At 42.7% G+C, this 23002-nt stretch overlaps 1 protein-coding gene across 2 annotated transcripts in view; it reads right to left on the minus strand.

Moving 5' to 3' along the window:
- The window catches only part of gas8 (growth arrest-specific 8), a 28253-nt gene extending 7458 nt beyond the window's left edge, over window positions 1–20795 (minus strand). For both annotated transcript variants that reach the window (XM_043263932.1, XM_043263931.1), the window contains exons 1-6: window positions 20378–20795; window positions 9762–9854; window positions 9432–9629; window positions 745–951; window positions 436–490; window positions 21–226 (exon numbers count right to left, since the gene is read on the minus strand). In XM_043263932.1, coding sequence (XP_043119867.1) covers window positions 21–226; window positions 436–490; window positions 745–951; window positions 9432–9629; window positions 9762–9854; window positions 20378–20380 — 762 coding nt within the window. In that variant the 5' untranslated portion in view covers window positions 20381–20795. The remainder of the gene's footprint in view (window positions 1–20; window positions 227–435; window positions 491–744; window positions 952–9431; window positions 9630–9761; window positions 9855–20377) is intronic.
- Window positions 20796–23002: the final 2207 nt, after the last annotated feature.

Here is a 23002-nt window from a genome sequence, read left to right on the forward strand (position 1 = left end):
GCTTGTGTACATTTTTTCACCTTAAGTGAAGTGATAATATCCAGATTCTTGTAGACAATGTCACTAAAGTAGTTCCTGATGTCTCTGAAAGCTTTCTCATGATTCATCATCAGCATGTTGATGTGACTGTTCTTTCGTTCCTCAATCTCATGAATCTCCGTTTTGCGTCTTAGCTGTTCCTCCTGCTGTAGTTTCTGCATCCTTTTCTTATATTTGGACTCAATATCTGTGACAAAATAACCTAAATAACTTAAGAGATGACTCCATTTTATGATTAATTGGGAAATGCTACAGCTATGAATCGAATGCACTGTGACAAATACACTGCATATCCATTGAAATTATTTAAAATAGTGCACATGCAAACAAAATGAGTTAAGGTAATTCTAGAAGAATATTCTATCTGATTGAAATTTATAAACACTGATACTTTACCTCGCACTTGTCTGGCAAAATCATTTCTCAGAACAGTAATTTCCTCATCATGTTGCTGTTGAAAGACAATTTTATTTATTTTCATTTAATATCTAAAGCAAACTTATGCAACTGTCATTGTAACTAACAATTATTGCCAAATGAAAACAGGTGCAGTTTAAGGGGATTGGGGATGGGGAGTGTCTTGCAATATAAGTTTACTGCCCTATATTATATTAAAATTCTTAGTTTATCATACAATATTTACAACCTTCCTCCCACACTGTAACTTGCATCCTGATTACATCATATTATAAATCATACTCATACCAGATGAAGGTTCTTGATCACATTCTCACTGGACAGCTCCTGCTCTTTCACATCTACTTTCAAGCAGCACATGTCCTTCCGCAGCTGATCCTTAAGGTCAGCATGCTCCCTCTGCAGCAGTTTAGTGCTGACAACACTTTCCACCTTTAGCTCAGAGATTGTGTTCTGTTGTTCATACAATAGGTGCTTCACCTTCTGCTTGTAAACCTGAACAAAAACAGATTCATGTTACATAAAGTATTATGTTTATTTAGTCTTAGTCTGATCTTATTAAAATGTGTACAAATAGCATATATATATACATACAGTGCCCTCCATAATTATTGGCACCCCTGGTTAAGATGTGTTAAAAGCCTTAAAATAAATTCAATTTTTTATTGCAGAAGCATATTGTCACACTGAAAATTGTAGAAAAATATAACGTGAATATAAAATGAATTTTAAGGGGAAATAAAAATCCCTGACTAACAAATAATTATTTTTCATAAAATAACTTGTTCCACAATTATTGGCACCCCTAACAATTCCTATAAAATAAATGTAATTGAAGTATTTCTGTCATTTCTACAGTAGTTTACAAAGTTGATCAGAATATCTAGGAACATTTAATTAGCAATTTATCACTTCCTGCTTCCCTGGGGTATAAATATGACGTGATACAGAGGCCATTTCTCTTATCCACTCTTCAACATGGGAAAGACAAAGGAACACACCATTCAAGTAAGGCAGATGTGTGTCGACCTTCACAAGTCAGGTAATGGGTACAAGAAAATAGCCACCCGCCTGCAGCTGCCCATATCTACTGTGAGAGGAATCATTAAGAAGTTTAAAAAAACTGGAACAGTAGTAAACAAGCCTGGACGAGGACGCAAGTTTATTTTGCCTCCACGCACAGTGAGGAGGATGGTAAGAGAAATAAAAAATTCTCCAAAGCTCACTGTTAAAGAACTGCAACAAATGATAGCATCTTAGGGTCACAAAGTCTCCAAAACAACCATCAGACGCTATATACATGCCAACAAGCTCTTTGGGAGGCATGCAAGGAAAAAACCTTTTCTCAGTCACAATCATAAACGCACGTTTGTAGTTTGCTAAGCGGTACTGGGGCTTCAGCTGGGACCGTGTTCTTTGGTCAGATGAGACCAAGATAGAGCTTTTTGGCAACAAATACTCTAAGTGGGTATGGCGGAACACAAAAGATGAGTATGCAGAAAAGCACCTCATGCCCACTGTGAAGTATGGGGGAGGATCGGTGATGCTGTGGGGCTGTTTCTCTTACAGAGGCCCTGGGAACCTTGTTAGGGTGCATGGCATCATGAATGCTTTGAAATACCAGGACATTTTAAAGCAAAATCTGGTGGCCTCTGCCCGAAAGCTGAAGATGGGTCATCACTTGGTCTTTCAGCAAGATAATGACCTAAAACATGTGGCCAAATCTACACAGAAATGGTTCACCACACACAGAATCAAGCTCCTCCCATGGCCATCTCAGTCCCCTGACCTCAACCCCATTGAAAACCTGTGGAGTGAGCTGAAGAGGAGAGGAGTCAGGTCACTGGATGATTTAGAGACATTGTGGTCCTATGTTATTTAGAACAAAAACTGAATTTTTTAGAAGCTAAAGAACACATTTTAACCAGGGGTGCCAATAATTATGGAGGGCACTATATATATATATATATATATATATATATATATATATATATATATATATATATATATATATATATATAAATAAACATATGTAAGTATCTAAACAGTTAATACAGCACTTTTAGAACAGTGGTCTACCATTTGACTCTTTTTTTTCCCCATGTCACTTGAAATGTGTCCATTTTAAATCAAAGGCAAGACTTGTAAGGAAAATATAAAATGTTTTCTAATAAACTACATTCTGTCATAAAATCGTCTCGGGTTACTTGACTGTAACCCTGTTCCTGAAAAAGCGGGAGCGAGATGCTGCGCTGAATGCGCTAATGAGAACGTCTTTTGTTCGACCGGTTGTTGAAGCACGTGTGTCAAACACGCCAAAGTTTGGCTTATATAACCTCGGTCAGGTGACGTCACCTGATCATGAACACCTGGAGGTTATAAATAGATGTGACGCGAAACATCCTCAGGTCAAATTTTTGTCTGAAAGGGCGTCCAGTCACGCCCACAGTGCGGCATTGAGGCGCAGCATCTCGTTCCGCTTTTTCAGGGAACAGGGTTACAGTCAAGTAACCGAGATGTTCCCTATCAAAAGCTACTCTCGATGCTGCGCTGAATGCGCTAATGGGAACGAGAATACTAACGCCGCCCGCACTAGGAGTGTCTGGACCCCCAGCGTTGTGTAGTGTGTGCGCGCAACACTGAAGAGGTCTTAGACATTACTCTGGGATGTCGACTCAAGGACATCTGAGCCCGGAGTAGCATGGACATCCAAACTATAAAATCTAACAAATGTGTGCGGAGAGGACCAACCTGCCGCATCACAGACTTGCTGCAAGGGCGCGCCTCTTGCTAAAGCCATCGGCGATGCAACCCCTCTGGTTGAATGAGCTCCTAACTCCTAGAGCGAAGTTTGACCATGCGCCTCATAGGCTAGGGCAATAGCATCTCTCACCCAGTGTGACATAGTCTGTCTAGTGGCAGCCGCCCTGGTTGCGGCCACCATAGCATATCTGGCTGCTCTGACTTACGCCACTGGCTAGTGCGGTGGACGTAGATCTGGAGAGCACGTACTGGACACAGTAAGTGAAGTTTCTCCTGCTCCGGTGCCATGAATGGCGGAGGGCAGAAGGCTTCAAGGATTTACAGTCGAGAATGGAACTTTCGGAAGATAACTAGGGTGAGGATGCAAAATAGCTTTTACCAGCCCAGGGGCAAAATCTAGGCAGGATGGCGAGACTGACAGAGCCTGCAAATCCCCAATTCTCTTCAGAGAAGTAATAGCTGTTAGGAAAACCATCTTTAGGGTCAGAAACCTGACAGGCGCTGACTCTAGTGGTTCGAAAGGGGTGTCCACCAAGCCCTCAAGCACTATAGCTAGATCCCATGAAGGAACTGTCGCCCTAGTGGGCGGCCTCAACCTCTTAGCTCCTCGAATGAAGCGAACAACTAGAGGGTGTTTCCCTACAGAAGCCCCTTCAATCAGAGCATGGCAAGCCGAAATGGCGGCCACGTAAGTTCTGAGAGTATTAGGACGTGTGCCTGAGGACATTTTCTCTTGCAGAAACTCTAGCACTGAAACAATCTGGCAGTGAACTGGGTCTGCATGGTGTGTTGTACACCAACTTTCGAAGATGCATATGTTCTTCTAGTGGAGGGCCCTAGCGCTAAGAATAGTCTCTATTACATTGGCTGAAAGGCCAGCATCACTTAGTTGGTCCCTCTCAGGGGCCAGACGTGAAAGATTCCAGAGCTCGGGACGGAGATGAAATATTGTCCCCTGTGCCTGAGAGAAGGTCCCTCCTCACCGGAATCGCCCACGGCGTGCCGTCGAGAGAGATATTAGATCTGAGAACCATATTCTGGTTGGCCAACGGGCGCTATGAGTAAGAGGCGAGACCCTGTTGACGGACCTTGGCTAGGACTCCGGGAGCAGAGCAATCGGAGGAAATGCATAAAAAGCGCATTCTGGGCCACACATGGGCCATCGCGTCCAGACCCAGGGGAGCTGGATGAGTCAGAGAGAAGTAGAGGGGACATTGTGCTGTCTCCTGTGAAGCAAAGAGGTCCACCTCCGCTTCGTAAAACCTTTCCCAGATTTGACTGACTACTTCGGGGTGAAGTTTCCATTCCCCATGTGTCACGGCTTGTCTGGACAGCAAGTCTGCTCCCCTGTTCATGTGACCGGGAATATAAATCGCCCTGAGGGACAGGAACTTGTCCTGTGCCCAAAGCAGAACCTGCTGCGCTAGCTCGTTCAAGCGGCGCGACCGCAGTCCGCCCTGGCGATTTATGTAAGAGACTACTGCCGTGTTGTCCACCCGCACTAGGACATGGTAGCCTCTCAACTGCTGGAGGAAGTATTTCAGGGCCAGAAATACAGCCTTCATTTCGAGGCAATTGATGTGCCATTCGAGAAGATGACCTCTCCAGATCCCTTGGGCTGGACGGCCATCTAAGACCGCTCCCCAACCCGTGAGGGATGCGTCTGTCGTTAGCATCTTGCGACGACAACACGGACCTAGAGTGGGACCCAAAGTGAGAAACCGGGGTCTGAACCACATAGATAGGGTGCACGAGCCCTCGACGCCGTAACCCTTATTTGCCTCTGGGGATTGGCCCTTGGATGAAATCCCTGGCTCTGAGCCACAACTGAAACGATCTCATGTGCAGGAGGCCCAAAGGTATCACTGTGGAAGCAGCTGCCATGAGACCTAGAACTCTCTGAAAGTGATGAAGAGTGACTTTCTGGCCTAGCTTGATGCTCTTTAGGGTGTTCAGAATGGATTCGAGGCGTGCAGGAGACAGCTGTGCCTGCATCGTGGTCGAATCCCATCGACCCCAAATATGTTGTTCTCTGAACAGGGGAGAGAACGCTTTTCTTGGCGTTGAGTCTCAACCCCAGCGATCCGAGATGAGCTAGGACGACATCCCGATGTCGAAGCGCAAGCTCTTGAGACTGAGCCAGAATCAGCCAGTCGTCTATGTAATTTAGAATGCGGATGCCCTGGAGTCGTAAAGGAGCCAGAGCTGCATCCATGCATTTTGTGTATGTGCGAGGGTGACAATGCTAGGCGAAAGGAAGAACCCGATACTGGTAAGCTTCGCCCCAAAGCGAACCTCAGGAACTTCCTGTGTTGTGGCAATATTTCTATGTGAAAATATGCGTCCTTTAGATCTATTGTCACAAACCAATCGCCCGGTTGGATTTGAGAAACAATCATTTTTATTGTTAACATCTTGAACTTGTATGTTCTGAGGTGATGGTTCAATCCTCGAAGATCTAAAATCGGACGCAGCCCCCATCTTTCTTGGGAGCGAGAAAATACCGGCTGTAATAGCCTGACTGTCTGTCTGGTAGAGGAACACGTTCTATGGCCCCATTGTCCAGCAGAGTTTGCAACTCCTGTATCAACAAATGCGCTCGTTCGGTTTCACGGAAGTGAAAATCACGCCGTTGAAACGCGGAGGGGCGATATGCGAACTGAATCCTGTAGCCTCTTTCTATGGTCTTTTGGACCCATGGGAGATATTTGGCAGAAGCTTCCACGCTGCCAGCTTCTCTGAAAGGGGCACTAATTTTGACACCGTTTTGTTGGGGGTTGTTAGATGTTCGGCGTCCTGAAAGCGTGACAGGAGGCGACCGAACATCCAACGTTTCGTTGAAACCGTTGCTCCCGAAACACCAGTGGCGGCGGAGATTGAACAATGGCTTCCTGAGGGTGCCGGAAGGAGCATTTATTCTCTGTTGGAATTTTTCGCCCCTCCCCGGGGGGAGGCACCCCCACGGCGCTGAGTGCACCAGCATCAGGACTTCTTCTTTGCGGAGACTATGCTCCGCAGGTCCGGTCTCCTTGAGGCGGACTGTGAAGCGCGGCGAGCCGCACCCCAGTCTCTACGAGGGGGTGCTCGGCTCGCCACACTGTCCCTCTGTGCCTCACGCCTCAAAGGAACCGGACCTGGTCGGGACCGGGTGGCGGCGGTCCCGACTCTTGAGCACGGCGGGAAGAAACCTCACGAACGCTTCCTCATGGCGTTTCGCCTCCCGAAACCCTAGTGGCGGCGGCATTAACTGAGTCGCCAAATAGGCCGGAAGGCGAGACAGGGCATCAAGGAGGATGGCGCGGTCTTTGTCCTTGATGCCCGTGAGGTTGAGCCACAGATGTCTCTCCGTGGACACCATAGCAGCCATAGAACGGCCGATGGCACGGGCCGTCTGCTTGGTCGCGCGGAGAGACAGATCTGTGGCTCGGCGCAGCTCTAAAAACGCCTCTTCATCTATGGACCGCCTGTGCTCAAGTCCTTCAGCAGATCAGCCTGAGTGCGCCTGCAGGACCGCCATGGTGTGCAGGGAAGCACCAGCCTGACCGCTGCCTGAAAAACTTCCCCACCAGCGAAGATGTCATACGGCGCGGCTTGGTGGGGAGGGTCGGTCTTTTTAGGGACGATGAAGTTCCAGGAGAGATAGCCCGCAGCGTCTCTTCCACCTGGGGCATCATCGAGTAGCCCGATGCCTTCGCATCCACGATAGTCGAATAAATCGGCGTCGATGGCACGAACACGGATGAATAAGGCTTACTCCACGAGCGCACCAACTCCTCGTGGAGATCGTCAAAGAAGGAGAGACCGTCGCTGAGGCCCCTCCCCTGGCCACCCGACAGAAATCTGTCGTCTAGTTTCGGCGTTTGGGGTTCTCTCGCTCCTGGGGCCAGTCTAGATGTAATCTTTCGACTGCATGAGTTACCACCTCGAGTAGCTCCTCGTGCGCTTTTATTGTCGCGGGAGGAGCGCTCTGTGGTGGCACTTTCTGCTTCCTCAGAAGCAAGAGATGAAGTCTCCTCGGTCCGTTCAGAAGAAGCGCTGGGCGCGCGATAGAAAGCAGACGCGAGGGCTTCGCGATCCGGCGAGCGCGAGAGAAAGGGGCTGGTCCGTCTCACGCGGCTCAGCCGGATCGGCACGCGATCCACTCGATCCTCCTTTAAAAAAGCGGCGCGCGAAGCACCTTGATAGAAAACAAATCACAGTGCTCTTTTCGCCCTCGAGCCCGAGGATCGCATGCTCTTCCCCCAAGCACTCGAAACAAAACTTATGGTGATCGTCATCGGAGAGCTGCCTCTGCACGGAGGCAAGCATCTCCTTTCTTGATCGTCATATTATCTTTTTTTTTTTTTTTTTTCTCTCTCTTTAATATATATCTTATATATATATATATATATATATATATATATATATATATATATATATATTTTTTTTTTTTTTTCACTCACACACACTCACACACAATGCGGTCCTTGAAGACAAAAGACCTGAGGATGTTTCCGCGTCACATCTATTTATAACCTCCAGGTGTTCATGATCAGGTGACGTCACCTGACCGAGGTTATATAAGCCAAACTTTGGCGTGTTTGACACACATGCTTCAACAACCGGTCGAACAAAAGAGCGTTCTCATTAGCGCATTCAGCGCAGCATCGAGTAGCTTTTGATAGGGAACACACGTGCATTTTCAGTGGGACATCAGCAACTAAGAAATTCAGGCAAACAGACAACGTTGCCCACATCCTCAGGTATGCCAGCCCTTTTAAGATTCTACAAAGAATTAATGAGGTGACATATAAACTAAAGCTTCCTGCTAACTACCGCATCTCTCATTCCTTCCATGTTTCCCTCCTCAAAGCGGTCCACCTGGACACAGGCCATGAGAATCTAGAAACACCTTCTCTGCTGGATGTCGACGGAGCTCCAGCTTATAAGGTAAAAGAACTGTTGGACTCTAGGCATAGAGGGAGTCAGCTCCAATATCTGGTGGACTGGGAAGGCTACGGATCTGAGGAGAGATTGTGGGTAGCCACCCGGGATATCCGGGGGGGAGTTCTGTAATGCCACATCAGCAGAGGGAGCAGTCACCTAAGTACTAGCCCTCTGCTCACTCTACCTTCATTTCCTGTTTGAGGCCTTTATAACCAGAGGCCCTCCATGTGTACAATGCAAAGTATTGCCAGTTCTACTGCCTTACCAAGTGTTCTATCTACTGTCTCTGATTACTTTCCAGGTGTATGATCTCTGCCTGTTTTCCCGTTTACCGATTCTTGGACCTGCTCTACTGTTTTCTTTGCCTGACTGGACTCACAACCTCGTATAGACCCATTGCCCACTTAATGACGTTCACCTTTTGTATTTCCCTGAACTTGTTGATATCTCTGACTGCCTTTGTGTTACTGACTCTCTGCCTGCCTTAACGTTTGTGTTTGTTGCCCTTGTGTTTAATAAACGACTGCACATGGATTCTACTCCGGCCTCTGCCTCCTCGTTACACACACACACACACACATATAGCAAATGGGGACAAAAATCTTAATTTCTGGAGACATGTCCTGTAGTCTGACAATGCAAAAATGCAATTGTTTGGCCATAATGATGAGTGGTATATATGGAGGAAAAACGGCAAAGCTTTGAAGCCTCAAAACACCATCCGAACTGTGAACAGCAAATGCATTTATGACGCAGTCAGAAGAGCACTAAACAACACTGTGAAATGCAGTGTGAAATGCTTGTATTCAGCGTTCATTTACTGTAACACTCATTGCACCATGGTATTGTGGCAGAAATGTGGAATATTAACATTGAATTTTATTACAGGAGTAAATGGTATATACTGAATACTTTAAGACTACTGTTTTTCATGCAAAAAGACTGCCTAAATTATGACTAACTAAATTAGACTACCTTTACCATAACATTGAGGTGCTATATGTGTGGTTTTAAGTGTGTTTATCATTATTTAATGTATGCGATATGGGAAAACAATGTTTTTCAAAAAATGAAATTTAAAAAAAAAAAATTAAAACCTTGGTTAAAACATATTTTTACAAATGTTACCAATGCTATAAAAAAAAAAGCCCAACCCTATGTGTGTGTTTATTTTTATATACACACACACTGTACATTATACAATGTGGTATTTAACACTTCATATTTTTATATGTATACAATTATAGAATATACAATTAATAAGTTATGAAAATAACATTCAACACCTTTATTTCCACTTGGTGGCGCTCCTCTGCTTCCTCCAATTCATGCTCTCGGTTTCTTAGTTCACACTTTTTCTCTTCCAGTTGTCTTTTGGTGATTTCCCAAAATGTGTGGATTTTGTCCCTCTCTAATTGAAAATAGTTGCGTTCCTCCCGTTCTCTGTCCAGCTCTTCTCGCAGACGCACAATGTGCTCCTCCAACTACAAAAAAAAAAAAGGCATATTGGTAAAATGTAAAAAAAAAAAAAAAAAAAAAAAAAAAAAAAAAAAAGACAATGGCTACCATTAACAAGGGGTTTCATTATTTGTAAGCTGCACAAATGAAATTCACACCTGCTCTTTAGACATCTCATCTGTAGACAAACCATCTACAACTGTTGGAGTTTTACCCTTTGGGGATTTGTTGGAAGATTTTCTTTTTGCCGGCTGGAAAAAGGACAGATAAACAGGTAAAGTTCAAACAAAGATGAGTTCTGTTGTGCTAGATGCTGTATTGTATTATATTTTTACGTTTATACTGTGCATTATATATTTCTGTTTTCCCTTATGAAAATGAACTATGATTGGTTATAACCAAGTGTAGTAACCATGATTTCTTTTTTTTTTTTTTTTAAATGACCATTTGTATATCCACAGTTTTACTACAAATACCATTGTTACAGCCAGAGATGTACCAGCCATCAGGACCATCAGAACGGGGGGGGGGGCTCCTCAAACATCACAAAAGCGCTCTTTTGCGTTTAACAAAGAGACTTGTAAAGTTGCTAAGGACTTTTAAAGCAAATTATCAGAACTCTGCACAAAGAGGTGCAGAGTTACAAATAATCTATAATCCTGTATGTTTGATGAGTCCATGAAAACTGCCACTTTAATCTATGCATAATAATAATAATCATATTATTATTATTATTATTATTATATGTAATAATAATGTGATAGATCGCATTAATCAAATCATTGAGATGCTCCAGCATTCCTTCAGCAAAAATTCCAGTGACCCTCTGCAGCTTCAACTCTGGAAACCTCCAAAGCTGGGCAGCCCAACGATGAGAAACCTTCATGCATGCCCATTCAAATCACCCCGGAATCCTAAAACGGCATCCAAGACAAGCACCGTGACCAATCGGAGAAGCCAGGATTCCTTAAGAGAAGCCAGCACTCAGTGCTGGACGGATTAGCCAATAAAGTGTGTTCTATAGATTTCATGAAACTCAAATGATCAATATTTGATTCCCCAAATATTAAAGAACTAATTCATATTAAGAAACAGATTAAAATTTTACATAAGTAATAATGCAATTAGCAAGGATCAAAATCCATTTTCATGGGTATTAGATTTTTCCTATAATTTAAAGACGGTGAGAACATGTGAGAACTCTTAACATGCCATTAGGTCCTAAGTTTATCTGGTCTGGCTGAGGTGTCCTGGCTACCATGTTAAGCAGGGGCCTGGAGTTGTTTAGAGCAGTGGTTTTCAACCTGTGGGCCGCGGCCCCCCAGTGGGCCTCAACGGTATTGCAGGGGGGGCCGCCAGTTATTATCAATAGAAATAATAATATTGCTAATGTACGTAAAAATGTGTAGTAATAATTAAATATCATAATTAATTAAAAATTAATGACCTATTATGCACATTTTCTGGTTATTCAACATTACCCGTTTATTCAATAAAGACAGTTAAAAGTCATGCTTCTGAGTACTCAGTTACTAACCCGACACAAATAACAGGTTCATTTAAATTTTTTTGCAGTGGGCCGCGGAAACATATGTGTTTGGTTGTGTGGGCTGTGAGTTAAAAAAGGTTGGGAACCACTGGTTTAGAGAAATATTGGGTCTGTGATTGTTTGTTAATCTAATGAAAAGTTGAATCGTTAAACTGTGTGTCTTAGCTAGCTGCTCTAAGTACACCAGAGGTCAGTCTCGAGATACAATGAGACAGCATGGAAGCTTCTGCCAAATGTAGCAGCAATATCGCAGGCATTTTCATTTTAAAATGCATAACTTTTGCTATAGTTATGCCTATTGTTGACAGTACTCCTGTGTTTGAGGTTTTCAACAGATTTGAAAATGCTGCAGACCCTGCATTAGTTTGTAAACTCCAGGATTGCATTTCAGTGTAAACAGAGCAAAACAGAGATTTTGAAAATGATGGTGTGGCTTGTGTGATTCAAAGCTGGTTGAAGCTAAATTGTGCAGAGATGTGGCCCTCTAGTACTTCAGTTGGAGACCAATGGTCTAAACAATAACATCATGCTTTTTGTTCTACCCAAAGACTCAAGAGTTCGAAACTTTTTTTTTTTTTTTTACCCGAAAACTCGAGATGAACAAATCAAAAATTTCCTTTCCGGGTCATACTGCATTGGTTAACTCTTATGTGGCTATTACATGATGAATGAACAACTTAGACCCAAAGTATTAAGATAAGAGGTTGTCAGGGGTTGGCAGTGGCCTGTTGTGTTTGTCTTGTGTTTTGTTGTCCTGGAGCACATGGCCTTTGTTTTGACAGCTCGCCATGTGCTTAGCTGTTAACTCCTCCCCTCTTGTTAACCCTAATTGGTTCACACTCCATTTCTGTCAATTATCCTCCCTACTTAATCTCCTTGTGTTTTCTGTCCTTTTGTGAGTCCGTCGTTTGATGTTGATGCATTCTGACTCTGAACCACAGTTTGCTAGTTTGATCAAGTTTTTGTTTGTCCAGTTTTAGTCCTGTTTTCAGTCTAGTACCGTTTTTGCCTTGTTGACTTTTTTGTTTGTTAGTTTCTCGTTTTCCCTTTTTGGCCCCATCTCTCCAGCCCACCTTTTACCCGGCTCAGAACTCTCCTCTCACAGACGACCTTCGGGTGCCAGTACCTGTCTCAGTCCTCTAGCGGGCAGATTCTGGACGTGGCTACAACGTGAGGCTCCCAGTTACCGCTTTGACCAGCCACCTTTTTCCTGCCTCATTGGTTGGGTCTGGTTCACCCTCCGTCCCATCTCATGGTGTCCGTTTGATGAGCCATCCTTCACCTCCTCTGCATCTGGGATTGTGGCTGGAGTCGACGGCCAACTATTTCACCCTTTTTGGACATTACACAAGAACCCTTGTTTGTCAAATAAACTTTTTTTTTTCTTCTGCAATTGGGTCTGCTCGTCTGTCCTGACAGTACGGACTGACCAACATGGACCCAGCGGAAGAAGACTATGTCCGTACCGCTCTGGCCCACCAGGGAGCTATGATTGGTTGTCATGCCAGTCAGCTCTCAACTACCTCTCAGGAGGTTGATTCCCTCACCTCTCAAGTGGCTAATTTAAGCGACCGGGTTCAAGATCTTCAGCAGGAGATACGAGTCTCATCCCACATTCGTTCCAACCCTGAGCCACATGCCAACAATCCACCTCCTTATGACGGGGACCCGAACTCTTTCCAAGCCTTTTTGTCCCAATGTTCTCTGGTGTTTGCACTTCAGCCAGGTCGTTATGCTAACTAAGGTGGCTTACGTCATCACTCTTCTCACCGACAAGGCTCGAGCATGGGGGACAGCCGTGTGGGATGCTCAGTCACCTATATGCTCCAGTTTTGTTGATTTCAGCACAGAGATGAGAAAATTGTTTGACCGTTCCGTCAGGGGAGATGAGGCGGCTGCTAAGCTTGTTTGACTCCGTCAGGAGAAACAAACCGTCACTGACTACCTCATTCAGTTCAAGACACTGTCCGCTGAGTGCAAGTGGGATGAGGGTGCGCTGCGTGCTTTGTTTCGGGAGGGGTTGGATCCTCAGATCCAGGATGAAATGGCGGCTCAGGAAACCCCGGCAGATCTGGAGGATCTTATCAGCTTGGCCTTACGCATCGAGGCCCGGATCCAACTTTGTCGAAAACGTCTTTTTCCACGGTCAGCGTGGGACTTCCCAAGGACTCCCAGAGCATCGAGTCCCCACCATCCCTGTCCGCCAGTGATCCTGAGCCTATGCAAATAGGTTGTCTCCACCTCATGGCTCAGGAGAAACAACAATGTCTGGCTCGGGGATTGTGTTTGTACTGTGGCAACTCTGGACATCAGGTCTCTACGTGTCCTTTAAAAGCCAAGGCCCACTAGAATACCAGGGCGTCCTAGTGGGTTCATCTCCTATGCCCTCTTCCTATTCCCGTACCCTCCTTCCAGCAGTAGTCACCTGTCTAGGAACCTCTCACAGTTGTGAGGCTCTGGTTGTCTCCGGGGCCGAGGCCAACTTCCTTGATTTTCAGACTGCTAAAAGTTGGGGTATTCCAGCCATTCCACTCACCTACCCTGTTCCTGTCTGGGGTCTGTCTGGCCAAAGACTTTCCACCATCACGAAGGATGGTTCTCTGCGTCCCTGTATTGATTACAGGGGACTCAATGACATCACTGTTAAGAATAGGTACCCCTTACCCTTGATGTCTTCTGCTTTTGAGCTCTTGCAGGGAGCTAAGGTCTTCACCAAGTTAGACCTCCGCAATGCCTACCACTTAGTCAGGATGCGGAAGGGCGATGAGTGGAAGACAGCATTCAACACTCCCTCGGGACACTATGAATATCAGGTCATTCCGTTCGGTCTCACAAACGCCCCTGCTGTCTTCCAGAACATGGTTAACAGTGTGTTGGGAGACATGATTAACCATTTTGTCTTTGTGTACCTTGATGATGTTCTCATCTTCTCCCACCACGTTCGCCTTGTTCTCCAACGTTTGCAAGAGAATCAGCTCTTTGTCAAAGCGGAGAAGTGAGTTCCACGCCAAGTCGGTCTCATTCCTTGGGTTCATTGTTTCGGAAGGGGAGGTTAAACCGGACCCTGTCAAGGTTAAGGCAGTCGCCGAATGGCCGGTAACCCGACTCTAGAAAGGCTCTGCAGCGATTCCTGGGATTCGCCAATTTTTATCGGCGGTTTGTCAGGAATTTTGGACAGGTGGCTGCACCCTTAACTGCGCTCACCTCTACTAAGTCACCTTTCGTATGGAATTCTCGGGCTCAGGAGGCCTTTGATAATCTTAAGTCCCGGTTTATCTCTGCTCCTGTTCTCTCTGTTCCAGATCCTAAGAGACTATTCATTGTTGAGGTTGACGCATCAGATGTCGGGGTCGGCGCTGTCTTATCCCAACGCTCCTTCCAGGATGGGAAAGTACATCCCTGTGCTTTCTTTTAGCACTGGGTCCCCAGTTTGTCTCCCGGTTTTGGCAAGAATTCTGTCGACAGATCGGGGCCTCCATGAGTCTGTCTTCAGGTTATCACCCTCAGTCTAATGGTCAATGTGAGCGAACCAACCAGGATCTTGAAAGAGCACTCCGCTGCCTGGCGCTTCATAATCCTGCCTCCTGGAGTCAGCAGCTTGCCTGGGTAGAAATACGCCCACAATACTCTACCAGTGGCATCCACAGGTATGTCACCCTTTGAATGTTCTGTTGGTTATCAACCCCCCTTGTTTCCCATCCAGGAACCCGACGCTGCGGTGCCGTCTGCTCTAGCCTTTGTCCAGAGGTGTCGTAAGACCTGGAATAAGGCCAGGAGGGTCTTGGCCCAGACCTCTAGATGCAGCAGCCGACCATCATCGGACTCCAGCTCCTCACTACATTTGTGGTCAGAAGGTATGGCTCTCCACTAAGGACCTGCCTCTCAGGTCGACTTCTCGCAAGCTGGCGCCCAGGTTCATAGGTCCATACCAGATCAGCAAGGTTCTCAGTCCGGTGGTTGTTAGGCTCAAGTTACCTTCCTCCCTTGGTCGGGTACACCCTGTTTTTCATGTATCCAGGGTTTTTTTTGTTTGTTAGTTTCTCATTTTCCCCTTTCTCCAGCCCACCTTTTATCCGGCTCAGGACTCTCCTCTCACAGACGACATTCGGGTGCCAGTACCTGTCTCGGTCCTCTAGCGGGCGGATGCTGGACGTGGCTACAGCGTGAGGCTCCCAGTTACCGCTTTGACCAGCCACCTTTTTCCTGCCTCACCGGTGGGGTCTGGTTCACCCTTCGTGCCATCTCATGGTGTCAATTTGATGAGCCATCCTTCACTTCCTCTGCATCTAGGATTGAATGAGACTTAAAGGTCTGAATCACCAAAATGATTCGAATTGTCAATAACGGTTGCTTGAAAACGCTTTTGTACTCATTTACTGACAAATCTGTGGCAGAATGGTTGATTCTCTGGCACACAGAACAGATGCAGAGAGAGATAACATAGTGCCAAGAGAGTCAGAGCTTATTGCTCACAGGACAGTACTGGCAACATCTTGCTGAACCATAACTAAGGTTTCATCAAAAAAGTTGCTAGGTTAGTCAGGATATATATTCTATGAAAAGAGACTGAAAGTTGCTAAATCTAGTGCTGAAGTGGAGCTTGTTTGTGTGAAACGTGGGAGCTGATGGCAGCTTCAGAACTTTCACACTTTTAACACACACAGCTGTTCCTAACCACAGTGCAACAGTGAAAAGAGACCCCATTTTAAACTGTTTCGGCAATTGTTTGAATGACATACACTGATATTGCAGTATTTAAAAAAAAATAAACACTGGTATTCGTTATAAACCGGTATTCGGGATAAACTGGTAAAACCGCCCAGCACTAGCAGACATTATGGCAAAGTACAGATATTTTGCGTGTCCCTTATTTTCTGAGTTCACATTTACATATAATTAAAGTAAAGATTAAGTATATTTGGCGTGCTGTCGAGGATAGGGCTCAGAGCTCAGCAGGACTCCCAAGGCAGGACTCCCCCTCCCTGTCTGTCCAAGCTCAGCGTCCAGCCATATCCCAAAGTGCATATTAAAGAAGAGAAACTGCTAAAGATGCGGAGTTGGGGTGGCAGAGAGATGCTAAAGAGAGAGAGAGGGCATTCTGGAAAATTCATAAGGGACTTCTCTTGTTCTGTCTGGGGAACAATGTAATCACTTAAAGATTAATATTTGAGCCATGTAAATTATCTTTGCATGCTCCTCATGAAATTTGCCTATGAAATATCACGTTTATTTTACAATTGTCCCTTATTTTCCATTTCTGAAGTTACATTTTTACATCAAAATGGAATAAGCAAGGCTGTCTATAACAGTGCACTATTGCAGACGTACACTGTCTATACTGGCAGCGAGCAGCATGACAAAATACTATAGAACTCTTAATCAGCAAAGCTGTCTACACTGGATGCAGAGCATCCCTATGAGTAAACTGTTCTATTTATGAAATACTGACACAAATTTCAAACGAATGTCAACAATTGTCAAAAAGCTTTATCACTTTAGCTGTTGTGGCTTTAGCTGTTTGCATCTCCTTGCACATGAGCACTGGGTTTTCAAGATGCTCTGTCAAGGTAAAAGGATTTAAACTTTTATATGCAGTGTCACTCGTCAATGTCAGTTCCAAAGCAATGAACCGACCAGAAGAACTCAGAAGCGGGGTGCTGCAAGCTTCTGTTTACAGTAGCAAGTTGTTGATTTTTTTTTTTTTTTTTGCACGCTTAGATGATCTTAAGTTTATCTTAAGAAGTACTAAAAAAAATCATTTTTAGTATATTAAGTACAAAATCAGTGCACAAAAATAGAGCACATGACATTAAGGGATAATTGATGGCTAGTCATGCATTTAAATATTTTAAATTTGGAAGAGAAAGACGTTGATTATCCTGCTTATTTCATGGTCTTTTGCTTTGTTATACAGAAACCCCTCACTGCAGAACAAACGATCCAGAGAGTGGGTGGATCAACATCCAGAGGGCGGAGATGGGTAGGTTTAGGTATATGTAGGAGGAGTTAGATTAGATCCAACCTCGATTTAGTACCTCTTGGCTATTTTACCAATAACAGTCACGGGGCATCGTTGACAAGTTTGTTTGTCTGTGCAGGGAAATCTGCAATCTCTCTCTGTCTCTCTCCATCTGTGCTGGTTAGTGTGAATCAATTAATGCAGCACATTATTATGGAACAGTAAATAAACTGATTTGGGGCTACCTGTGCATTAAACGGTTTTACTGCATACCTGACAGCTTATCAGAATTGAGGATTTAGACAGACCAAAAATTCATGTCAAAATTCGTATTTATCAAATCTGTTCATCAGCCACAATGTAAAATGAGAAATGGTGCAAGTTGCTTGAGCCATTTAGATGTCACACAGAATTGTGTATACAGCTGTGGGCTATGAGAACATTATTTAGTTCTTTTACTATAAATATGTTACCAATCACATTAAATGAAGGACAGGACTACTGACTATAAGTACATCTGAACAAGAATGGAGAAGTCAATATTGCTTGTCTGAATATTTATTTTTTACTAGATTGAATTTCTGGACTAGCATAATATTGCTATGAAATTTAATATTTGGAGAAAGAGTTCATTCGTGATGCATCTGGCATTTAAAGGTTCTGAAGTGTGGACAGTTCTGTAAATCAGAAGTTAAAATTGTGTTTCTTTAAACACAATAATGTGTGTTTCTCAATTTTGCATTGAACTGTTGCATATCTCCAGGCAGCACAGCTGTATTTTGTATCTGTCTGAAATCCGAATTTTCATAAAAATTGCTGTTTACTTAATTCCTGAAGTGCACCTTAAGGACATGGAAAAATACAGACGTGAAAGTCCTTTAGATCTATGGTGAAAAATCAGTCATGTGACCTAAATTTGACACAAGACTTGCTTCAGAGTGAGCATCCTGAACTTCAGCTCACTGACTGAGCAGTTCAGCAGACAAAGATCTATTATTGTACACAAATCTCTGTCCTGATATGCCTGCCATAGTAACCAGCCTGACCTGACTGCCAAGTACTCCTTGCCCAGAAGAGCTGAGGTGGTGCATAGTGGTGCCAAAGGCAAGGTCTGAGCCTTCAGGGATGATGCCACACTACAGGACAGATAGCTGGCATCACCCTGTATCCGTTCTCATTTAAACCTGCCACATTTCCATAATAATCGCTGGCAGGAATGAAGATGCACACCTCAGTGTTCAGATCTGTGAAGAATGGCAGAAGCCAATGTAGAGGTGGCGGTAGAGAGCACAAAAAAAACAGTGATTGAGTTTTTTCTTTATACTATTGTGATAAAGAATAGAATACAATTTTGCTTGTTACTGTTGCTAATAGAAGTACATATTGTATGCTTACAATATAAATATAAATTGCTTAATTGCTTAATAATCAAATCATGTAATGGCATCTTTTATTTGTTTATGATTGAAGGCCAGTATCACTTATACCGATGCTACTGATGTCTTTAGGACTACTTAAATATACAAAAACTGAATATATTTGAGAGATTCAATAATTGTAGGTCCATGCAGGGTAAACAAAATGTTTGGAATATTCTAAATTGTATCTTTAGTGTTTCACAAGGACGTAAATCAGGTTTGGAATGTCATGAATTTTAACCCCAGTTCTGCCCTGCTTACAACATGAACAAAAAAATCTGTGTTTGTCCCTTCCTTAGCAAAGCCATGATATGTATTTATTCATCAATTTGTAATAAATGATTGAATTTTGTAAGTGAAATGTATATTCATGTTATATATATATATATATATATATATATATATATATATATATATAGTGACAATTCAGCTGCACCTTCCCTTGATTGTCATTAAGTAGAGAGGAGGAGTGGTACTGGACAGGTCTGGCGGCGTGTGACGAGGCACACCGAAGTGTATCGAGCCTTGTCACCGCCGCCGCTAAATGCCGAACGCGCCTCTCCTCGAGAGACCGGTCTCTTCCCCCCGTGCATGCACACTGGTGTCCTCGTGGGTCCAGGAAGGGCGTGTGAAAGGACCAGAGAAGCGCACAGAAACTCCGTAGTCTAGGCGAAGACTGCACGCGTGTACCATTGACGGGCCAGGATGCCGGGCTGTTTATCCCTTCAAACTGCCGACCAGGAAGAAACAGAGGAGAAGCCGCAGCAAGAAGCCGCCCGCCCCTCGCGCCCCGAACCAGAGAGGGGAGCGCGTGCGGACGCCGGACTCCGCCTCTTACCTAGACCCTTCCCCCTGGAACACTACCCGACCTGCACTCCCTCTGCAGCACACTAGTTCCCCTGTTTATTTGGACACTTTTCCACTGGACACTTTATTTTTGTATTTTTGTTAATAAAAAGCCTCTCCGAGGCCTGACGCCACACCCACTTTGTCTGTCGTTGGCTCCTCACGACACAATATATATATATATATATATATATATATATATATATATATATATATATATATATATATATGACAGTCGGCTGCCCCTCCCTTGATTGTCATCATTGGAATGCCAGGCTGTTTATCCCTTCTGACTGCCGTCCAGAAGAAGTGAAGGAGAAGCATTGGGAAGATATATATATATATATATATATATATATATATATATATATATATATATGTATATATGTGTGTGTGTGTGTGTGTGTGTGTATATACACACACACACATATATATATATATATATATATATATATATATATATATATATGTGTGTGTGTGTGTGTATATACACACACAAACACACACATTACATTTAGCAGATGCTTTTATCCATATCCACATTTGTATGCAAATCGTCCTACAAATGTGGCTATGGAAATATAATCAACATTAACAAAAGAGCAATGACATGACAAGTGTCTCATTTAGCTTTTCTGTTTTTGTTCAGATCATGCTAATGTTAAAGGTCTTTCATTTTTTTTTTCCGTTATTAATCTAAAATATTATAAAATATTAGTCATATAACTTATATCATATAGATTACTATTATGAACACAACAACTACAAAATTAATATTGTAAATGACAACTTAAGATGACTACTTTTGCGGAAATATCACACATAATAAACTCAGACTGTAGCTTCTAGTAGGCTAACTTATATTATTAGTCTACAGATACGCTAGCGTCTTATTCTTGAAACAAGAATCAATACTAAGCTTTCGTATCTCCGCTGATAGTTCATCTATTAATAAATGCAAAGGCAACATAGTTTTATAAATTATATAAAGTATTTGCTTACCATTATTTGAGAACAAATGGTTTTCACCTCAAATGAAACTGGCTTCTCGCGTCCCACGCTGACGGTACTAAACAACGGTTTCCTAGCAACATGAGACCTCTTCTTGTGCTGTTGTTTTATGGTGGTATAGCATTATAGCGCAAACTATAATACCAACTGACGTTCATCGTAAATGAACTTTTTAAACCTGATCGGTTTACACTGTTCTTCGAATTGACAAAAGAATTAAGTAGTTACGCGCCAGATTAGCAATGCAGTTTTCAAAGAAAATGTACAGAGATCAGATTTGGGCACAGTCCACTGGATCAACTGTGTGCACGGAGGCAGTTTGTCATTTCGCTGAAAATTTAAAGAAGACAGAGAGGTAAGGCAAATGATTTGGCCAGGCAATAAAGAACCTCAAACAGAAGGTGCCGTACTTCTTCTCTTGGTTAATGGCGGATTGCAAACAACTTTTAGCTGCGTACCGCCACCTACGGTACGACAGTGTGTAACATCATATCATGTTAGTTCTCTTATTTTACTTATCCTGTGTGGTCTGTGATTTTAAATCATGCTTTCTTGTATTTTCTTATCCTCTTCTCCCTCTCCTTCTGTCCCTAGTATCCCATCAGATTCCAATCCCGCCCAGCCTCCTGAACCCTATTTTGAATCACTTTCTGCCTCATATAATATACAGCAAAATATGATATGTTTTGCATTGTATTTAACACCACAGTTCTCGTAATTCACATTATTCTTTTTCCCCATTAAAAACAAGGTCCTATTCAGTCCTGTGTGATCTACTTTCATGCTTGTTATTACTATTTCTTCTGGCCTGTTTCTTCCTCTATAATTTTTATATTAGCAGACTTTTGAATTTTTTTAAATCCCCTTCCATTCTTGTCTTAAAATAACTATTTCTTGTTTTAATTCCTATATTCTCCATTTCCCATTATTTTTTCCTCTGGAAAGAACCATGGTGGAATGTTACTAATTGCCATAATTGTACCTCTTTAACTCTAATGCTTCCATTCTATATTCCCTTACTCTTTCAAGCCCATTCCCATTAAACTTAGAATACTCCCAACAATCCTGTACTATCTGTATTATCTGCTTTGCCGGGTTTTCATCTCCACTTCCCTTAAATCTTAACCAATATGCTACTGCAAGTTTTTTACTTCTTAACTTTAGAGGTAACTCACCTGATTTTATTAGTATTACATTAATGTGAGTTGACTTAACAGCACCACTGCATATACATACTGTTGTCATTTTTTTTTTCAAGTAATGTTTTGCTGCTGCATCATATATTATACAATCACACTTTATTACTGACGTCATGCAGCTCTATAAATATCAATTAACCAATATCTATCTGCACCCCAATCACATACACCCACAACTCTTAATTGGTTAATAACTTTGCATTTGGTTTCTTTGTTTTATATGTGTTATTCATGTATACTTACAATCATACTATAATCCCAAATGCTTAAATTAATTTACCTTTTCCATTGACCGCTATATAATGTTAGATTTTCAGCCTTATTTATTTGTAAACATTGTGTAACAGGATTTACTCATTGATATCTTAAATCCCCACACATATGACCATTTTTCTACCTTCCTTATATTCTTTAACACGTCATAATCCTTGCTCTCACCCATATGGCATATAACAATGACTTCACGTGCCAACGTGATCTCATGATAATACTTATGCATTTTACGTAAAATGTTGTTTAATAAAACATATATAAGCTTTCGTCTTTAAAGGCACTAAACATATCAATTACCTTCTTTGAAGCTGCATTATTAAACTGTTTACTTAATATGAAATTATAACATTTCATTCTGTTCTGTGCAATTTCTGTTGTTTTATGCCTTCATTTTAAACCCTTATAAAAATACATTTCTGCAATAATTGAATCATTACTTGTCATTTAATCTCTAATTTACGTGCCAAGGGCCACAAAAAGCATTTTCTCCGACATGCTGTGACTGACAATAGAACAATAAAATACACAAAAATGCTACATAATTACAAAATGAAACAATTTTATTTTTGCGCTGTAATCCAAATCTTCCACATCCATACAAACGAGAGGAATATACCCAAATCCTAGCCTTAATCTTAATCTCCATCCCAAACAGCGAGACAAATTGTCGTATATATCATCATAATAACAGTGAAGCCTGCGTTTGACTGACTCACTTATTACAAATTGAAATGTTGCCGCTACAAACAATAGGTTGCACTGCAAGGACACTTTCGAGCGCTCATTGGCTCTAAGCACATTTGTCACAGATTGCGACATGCAGTGTTTCTGGTTAGGTGTATTCGAATGATGCACGTGTGTCTTCATGGGTGCACGGAGGATCGGAAAATAATCTGGATAATATTTTCAGTGATTAACTTTAATTAACTTTAATTAACTTATTCTATTTACATTAAGAAAACTTTCTTGGCTAACCAAAAAGGAACATTGCTTCACTCTCAAAAAGGATGTGTTAATTATTAACACATTTTTGTGTTATGGCTATTTTAAGTTGATCCTGTGTAAAAATAAAAAGAGCGGCGAGAGAAACAACACACTGTGTCCAACACAACATGTGTTATCTGTCATCCAATCACATTGCTGC

The sequence above is a fragment of the Puntigrus tetrazona genome, chromosome 18, assembly GCF_018831695.1.
Source record: "Puntigrus tetrazona isolate hp1 chromosome 18, ASM1883169v1, whole genome shotgun sequence".
Lineage (NCBI taxonomy): Eukaryota > Metazoa > Chordata > Actinopteri > Cypriniformes > Cyprinidae > Puntigrus > Puntigrus tetrazona.